Raw genomic sequence first — 7,406 nt, 5'->3', positions numbered from 1 at the left:
TCACAGAAGGCGTGAGAGAAAGATTCCTTGAGGCCACAAGAAGCGCAACGCTCGCTAACACGGAGCCGGCGCCATCGTTTCAGGAAAGCCCGGGTTTTAATTACTCCATGAGCCAAGCGTCACGCTATATCTGCTGCCCAATTGGTACTCAGACCCCCATATATTCCCGCCCAGATGCTACGCCAGAGTAGGGTGATAGATAGCTTCCTCTCCCAAGCAAATGTGCAAGGCAATCGCCGGGGAGAGGGGTTCACGTGTTTCGCGTAGAAGATTATAACGTTATAGTCTGGTAGCAGGGTCAGATCTAGATTGAGGCGGTCAATCGCTTTAAGGATGTGTTGATATTACACAGGGGATGACCCCCAATGGTACAGCAGCTTTTTTCATTGCGTGAAACTGTTCAATGTGTAAACTCACTTTGTTCTTAAACAATTGGAAACAAGCTTATTTAGTAACAAGGAAAACAGGTGCTTATACATTGTAACTATTTCTAATAGAACGTATGCACATGGCCTTACAGTTGTCATTTAAGTTTCGCAAACTAACTTCAAGGAATTCCACTCATTTTCTACTAAAACAGGAGTAACTGCAAACGCATTAGATCCCAGGAAATGAAGATGAACCTTAGCCCTAATCACGCAAGTGGGTTACATAAAGCAAGAGAAAAATCACTGGTCAGCGAGGGAACAGTTTGTTTGGTCAAAAATGCATGATCGTTGATCTTCCTCTTGAATTAATAGCGTTCGATTCCTTCAGTCCGTGCTGCAATAACGGAGATAACAAGGATTATCAGGTGAAGTTCCATTGATGTAATAGAGGTAGTAACCACTGCAGTTTTGCACTTGAATATTGGTGGACCATTGGCAACAATCCGCCTTCCAGTGAAAGCAGACCTGTCGTGTTACTTTGCCTTCGTGAGCCTGGGGATGAGCTCCGTTTAACCACCCAGTTGCGTTTGTCCTGCATCTGTTTTTAGGGACACACCAATTGGGCATTTTTGTTCCTGCGTTTCCTTGGAAGCGAAACCAAGCTGGCCCAAGTGTGCTGTCGCAAGAACGATTCGTTGCATCGTTTGTCACTTTTCTGCCGGCATTGCCCAGTACTTGGTAGTTTTTGCATTCTAAGCAAAACAAGGAACCGTCAATTAAATAATGGCTTAAATTTTATGGTAGTTAAATCAGTGGCAACAGACGCGAAGACAAGTGACAGGAAATTATCAATTAATGCATTATCACCCTGAATGATGTGATATTCTTAAACCAGCTGACCAGAAGAACACTTTAAAAAAAATAAAATTGTTGGGGCTCCCCCCGCCCCCAGCCCCCTAAGTAAGCAATGTTGAGACTTGTGTGGATTTTTCAAGATTTTTCGTGAACAAAATAAGAGTAAATTACCATCGCATCGTATCGGAAGCCCGTTACTAGGAGCGAACAACTCCCATACTAAGCTTGTGTCACAACATTTTACAGAACGATCTCTTTTAGACAAGAGAGTATGAAGGTAAGAGAGGTAATCCCTCATATTGGCCCTATTCTCATCGTAATCCCTCTTAATTTATTTTTAGATCGCCTGCGAAATCCGGTATTCCCACGAGGGTTAACCGATAACCAATTATATGTCCCCATCATTACTTTAAAATCATTAAAATCATTGCGATAAAATCTTGAAGCACCTTGCGATATGCAGTGAGTTCTTTAAAATTGCCTTCTGTATTGTTTAATGTGTGAATCAGAAAGGGATATGAAACCCTAATGAGGGACATAAAAGAAAAAAAAAAAGTAGGAGATATGGGATACCAATTCTTCCACCCTCAATTTGATTATGGATCGGTTCCTTTGTTCACCTTTTTCAAATTAGCTGATATAATGACATCAATTGTTAATTTGAAATACTTGCCGTCTGGAATGCAGTAGCTCTGACCGTCTCCTCGGTAACCCAACTTGCAGGTGCACTTATAGGACCCGAGAGTATTTAAGCAGAGAGCCTTCCCATTAATACAGTTGTGAGCACCACTGGTACACTCGTCGAAGTCTTATGGGAATAAGAAGAGATATGACATTAGAAAAAATGTGACTGAACAACAAGCAGAACAGCTCCAAATATTTCAGACACAGAATGAAATGCTATGCGTTCGACCCTGTCAGCTTTCTTCATAAGTTCGACGCACGTAATACATACAGTTTGCTTTTCCCTTCAGGATGTTTTGTTTTTAAGTAGTGGCCTCCACACGAAGACATCGATATTCATTCATCCAATGGCCACGAATGTGAGAAAGCAAGAGAAAGTAAGATGACATCACAAACTGGTCGTGGAGTAAATGATTGCTGGTTATGTTAAGTTTTACAGCGAGAAATTAAAGCTGCAAAGTATGTGTGCTCTTGACTTAAAATAGTCAGCAATGAAGAACATTTGAAATTAGGTGCGCTTTCAGCCAAATATAGGATCACAAATCGTAAAAATACATTATGGCAATCCGAATCTAGATCAGATCTAGATCATAAATTCGAATTCTTATCATTTATTTCGATACTGGGGTGGTTTTAAATCAAGTCTCGAGAAACCAAAGCAAAACGAAAAGACAACCAAATGAACTAATCACCAATGGCAGAGGGATTTCAGTTGAATAAAGAAATATTATTACGCGCTTGCGCAATCTTGACGCTTAGTGATTTGCATAAAAAAAAGTTGCACTACAGTTTTTCTTCTTCTTTTTTTTAAACTAGTGACAAGCAAAGCATATAATATCAGTTACAAATGATCCGTAACATTTTTACTTTTAAACAGCTGCGGGGTGAGTTGCATGGAGACTAAGCCCCCCTTTCCCCCACCCCCCCTCCCATCTCTGTTCACTTCCGTTTCTTTTTATGCATGCTCAATGGGACAAAAGAACAGCTAGAATCGTCCCTCAAATTGATTTCCCCGGAGCTTTGTATCTCTTGCCAACTGTCACAAGATCAGGGACTCTGGGAACGAGATTGTATTTCCTTGCTGGTCATTAAGAAGCCAGTAGGCATATGTTTATGAGACCCGAATTGCAAACAAAGAATTGGCTATTATGATTAGTTTATGACACTGTACGCGTTTGTTGTGTTTGGTCAGATTAATTTCTTAAAACTGGTGTTCCAAGCAAAGGCAAAACTGAAGCAATCACGCACTACAACAAACCACCTTTACCTTGGCAGCTCAAACCATTTCCAGTAAAACCAGTTTTACAGGTGCAATGAAAAGATGCCAATGTATTTTGGCAGATGGCATTAGCATCACAGACTGGGACTGAAGCGTTGCATTCGTCTGCGTCTGAAAAAAATTCCGAAAACAACGAATGTAGATACGATTCAAGAAGTTGTGTGAATTAGAAAGTTAAGCGCACTTCCCTCCTTCCTACCCAGCGGTATTGTATCTGTTTCCTCGAAATGAAAGAGATCATTTATGAAAACAAAAAGAAGGAAGAAGAAATACATTTTCATCACCCTTATTATCATCATCGTCATCGTCATTGTTATCGCCATCTTTATCGTCGTCGTCGAGGTCGTCAACATGCTCATCGCCATCACAAGGTTTTTCTACCGAGCACTTTCCTTCCCTTCGTCATTTCAACAATTCACGTTCATCTTTTATTGACTGATTTTGTTTTAATTGTCCCAAAATACTAAAGGCATTTTTTAGTTCAGTTCAGTCGTGAGAGCACACTCGCCTCCTTTTCCCGAGTTTGTTCCACTCCATGGGCAGACTCGGCGTTTCTACTCTGCTCTAGGAAGCTTTTCTCCGGGAACTCCAGTCTTTCTTTTCTTCGTATCAAAACCACCGACATGTTATGTTAATTTTCTATAATTTGATGTCATTGTTTGTAGTCTTTCCAAATAGTAGAACACTTGTGTTTGGTCCTATATGATTGATGGTTAAATGAAATAATAATTGTTATTGTAATTTGTTTACCCAAGGAACACCTTAAGAGAGCTCAGGGGCTCGTTCAACATGTTCTCCGTGCATTCCGGATCGAACTGGAATTAGGCAGTGTTTGTTTTTCTGGAGAAAGCATCTCAGAGCAAGGAGCGAACCAAAAACAAACTCAACCCACATATGACGCCAGGACCGGGAATCGAACTCTGGCCACATTAGTGTCACTGCTCCTTGCATTACGTTAAAATATCCTGAAACGGCATAGAAATAAAAAGTGCCTTTGTGCAAGGCGCCCCTTAGGTGTCTCAAGCAACCCACCTCCAGTCAGCATGTCACAAGGAACCAACACAACTTGGCCTGGTTTAACTGAATCAAGCCAGTACCTGCCACTGACCACGCTGTCTCCTTCACTCGCTTTGATCTCGGAGCAATATTCGGCAGGTATCTCTTGGATGGAGCCCAGTGGAACTGTAAAGTTGCAAACAATGGTTCAAATTCAAGTAAGTTGCAAGTTGCAAATAAGTTGAGGCTGCAGTGGGAACTCTTTCATCAAATTAAATATATACAGTGTGTAGTTGCTTTTTATCGTGGAAGTTCAGTTTGCTATCATCAATCTAGTTTAGGTACTCCAAACTAGAAATGTACGTATTTACCTACACGCCATAATGAAATATGTAGCACGAAGTGTCCCTTTCAGTACTTGCCACCTATTTCCAACGTTACAATAAAAGGCCTGGAAAATTGCTGAAAAATGGAGGGGGCATCCGGTTGACTGTTTACAAAGCGAATAAAAGTTCGCTTTCCTAACTACTTCCAAATAGATTTCTTCGTTGGCTGGTCATGAGAATTTGGTGTTATATTATGTCTTAAGATGACGATAATCTTTATTCTCAATACTTGTCTACCTGACAGTGTATTGAAATTGAGAGGCGAATTTACATACTGATCAATCCTGGTATAGCCAAACGATTAAGAATGGCATCATCAAGACCCAGTGCTCTATAGACCGCACCATGCTGCCTTTGTATGATATAATTCTCCGTTTCACAGCCTTCGTTCATTACCTCTTCAAGTGGAGCGATATAACGAACCCACGCATTATTCGCAAAGAGTGCGGAATATCGATGGTTTTCAAAGTGACGCCATCAAATTGTAAAATCAAAATTGCAAGCTCTTTTGAATTTTTATCTACAGGAGGCTAAAGATGATCTTGAAATCACGACGTCTTTCGTTTCGAAAATACAATATTTTGAATTTCCAAATTGACACCTTGCGTGACACCATAATACAAAAGCTAGTTGGTTGAAAAAATGTCTATCCCGTTGAATCTCAGCAGTTTGAGGGGTTCAACTACATTACGAGATGTGTTGATACACATGTATCTTATACCATGAACGAAAAGTAATTGCTTTCATCGCAAAGTGAACTCCAGCTGTTCTTGATGATTTCTCGCCGCCGTATTAGTGCATAACGGAGGTGCATTAACAAGGCGGCTCCATATAAAACTCTTTAAAGTTGCGTGGAACTCTTCCACAAATAACTGGAAAACGATGTATCGCACAGACCTGAGAATTGGAGAGGTGATTTATGAATTTGTCTCTCCTACAACATATCAAATTTTTTGCTTTTTTCATTGAACGATTTCGATTTTATTTTTTTGTTGCGTGACAGTGAAAACGATCTATAGTTCCGCGTTATGCCCTCTGTCAGTACAGAGGGCATAATTGGCCGAATTGGCAACCCCACTTGGCTCATTTTACGACAATTAGTTAAGAACCAAGGTAACGATACCTCTTTCACTAGGTCTTGTCACGTATATCCGATCTGGGTGTTGAACATAATCATTTGGTCTCGCCTCCTTTGTGCGATTGTTTAACTCGCACAAATGTAGACTCATGACGTAATTGATGCTTTGACATCGGATGTCGGCGTTACATAACTGTCCGCAGGTCAGCATGTTTGCAGCAGTGCGTTTCTCAAACACATGGCCTCTTAAAATCATAGCATATGTGGAGTGTACACTTTGGCACTGCTGAGCGTCTGCGCGACACACACTACACACCAGATACATCACTGCTGTGTTGTAAAAGTGCAGGATCTTGGTCATTTTTATAGTAGCAAGCGAGTAAGAAGACCACAGGAAACTGGAAAAAATGGTAGAGAAATAGGTATTAAATTAGATCCAACTTACTTTAAATCAATGATGAAATGGTATATGAAATGAATCATATATGAACTGCGGATATGAAATCAAGTGAAGCTATGATCTTCGCAGTTATGAACGCAATTTTTACAATTGCGTAGAGAAGCCTAAAAAATCCAAGACTTCAACGGGATTTGAACCCGTGACCTCGCATACCCGCATTTCATATATGATTCATTTCATATACCATTTCATCATCGATTCATTCCTCACGTGACCATTAGAACCCACAAATGACTAGCTCCCAACGTCAGTGGCTTCATAGCTCAGTTGGTTAGAGCGTCGCACCGGAATCGCGAGGTCACGGGTTCAAACTGCGTTGAAGTCCTGAAATTTTCAAGCTTCTCTACGCAATTGTAAAAATTGCGTTCATAACTGCGAATATCATAGCTTCACTTGATTACTTTAAATCAGTTTCAACAATTGCAAGACTATTTCTTATTCCAGGGATTAACTACACAATACTACTTTTGCACGTAACGGCAGCGTTTTGGTACTATAGAAACGCCAATTATTGCTAAAAAGATGTACTCATTTACAGAGACAAAGTAGATCGCCATAGCAACGGAAAAGCCATCTAAAAACGCAATATACTTTGTCTTTACAGTGCAAGGCTCCTCACCGTGTCCACCCGACAAACTTTCACATTTGACAACTACGTGTAAATAGGTCAACCCAACAACCCATGCAGCGTTCAACTTACAACTGTGTGAACTTTGCAAGGAGGCGTGACAATCAATCAAATTCACACAACCTGATTGGCAAACAATTTTGTAAAAAACGTTTGTTAGGTGGCCACGGTAAGGCGTGTAGCACCATAAAATCCCATACCCTTCCGGAGATGATCGGCAGGCGGAGATGAAACTCTGCAAAGTAAGGGAGGGGGGAATGGGGCTGGTGGGATTTGGGGAAGAGTCATTTGGAAATTGTCTCCTCCCCCCTCAGCCACCCTATTTTTCTTGCACATGCCCACCCCCCTCCCCCCTTCCTCATCAGGCAATACTTTTTGGCATTGCCTAACTAGTGAATTCCATGGTAAATTTTACGCTGAAAAACTATCACAAAGCAATGAATGCGATATCGGTTTTTCGAGTGAAATTCGCTTTGGAATTCACCAGTTAGGCAACGAAGTTTTGTTGAACCGCACGTCAAGTTTTAAAAGAAAACAAGCACAACCTCCGTGAGATAAATGGAAAAGGAAAAAAGCCATTTCAGAGTCAACTGTCAATACCCAGCGAGTAGGAATCACGCTAAAATTAGAAACCATGAAAAAACTTTGTCAGTTTAAAGTCACAAAAAGAGT

At 40.8% G+C, this 7,406-nt stretch overlaps 1 protein-coding gene across 1 annotated transcript in view; it reads right to left on the bottom strand.

Moving 5' to 3' along the window:
- Nucleotides 1-516: 516 nt before the first annotated feature.
- The window catches only part of LOC138004196 (uromodulin-like), a 23,586-nt gene continuing 16,696 nt past the window's right edge, over nt 517-7,406 (bottom strand). Inside the window, exons 5-9 of the mRNA XM_068850644.1 lie at nt 5,692-6,044; nt 4,219-4,368; nt 3,175-3,297; nt 1,897-2,031; nt 517-1,120 (exon numbers count right to left, since the gene is read on the bottom strand). Of these exons, the coding sequence (XP_068706745.1) occupies nt 753-1,120; nt 1,897-2,031; nt 3,175-3,297; nt 4,219-4,368; nt 5,692-6,044 (1,129 nt within the window). The 3' untranslated portion in view covers nt 517-752. The remainder of the gene's footprint in view (nt 1,121-1,896; nt 2,032-3,174; nt 3,298-4,218; nt 4,369-5,691; nt 6,045-7,406) is intronic.

This window comes from Montipora foliosa, chromosome 5 (genome assembly GCF_036669935.1).
Source record: "Montipora foliosa isolate CH-2021 chromosome 5, ASM3666993v2, whole genome shotgun sequence".
Classification (NCBI taxonomy): domain Eukaryota; kingdom Metazoa; phylum Cnidaria; class Anthozoa; order Scleractinia; family Acroporidae; genus Montipora; species Montipora foliosa.
Note: the sequence above shows the minus strand (reverse complement) of the source record. Positions and strands in the feature narration are given on the sequence as shown.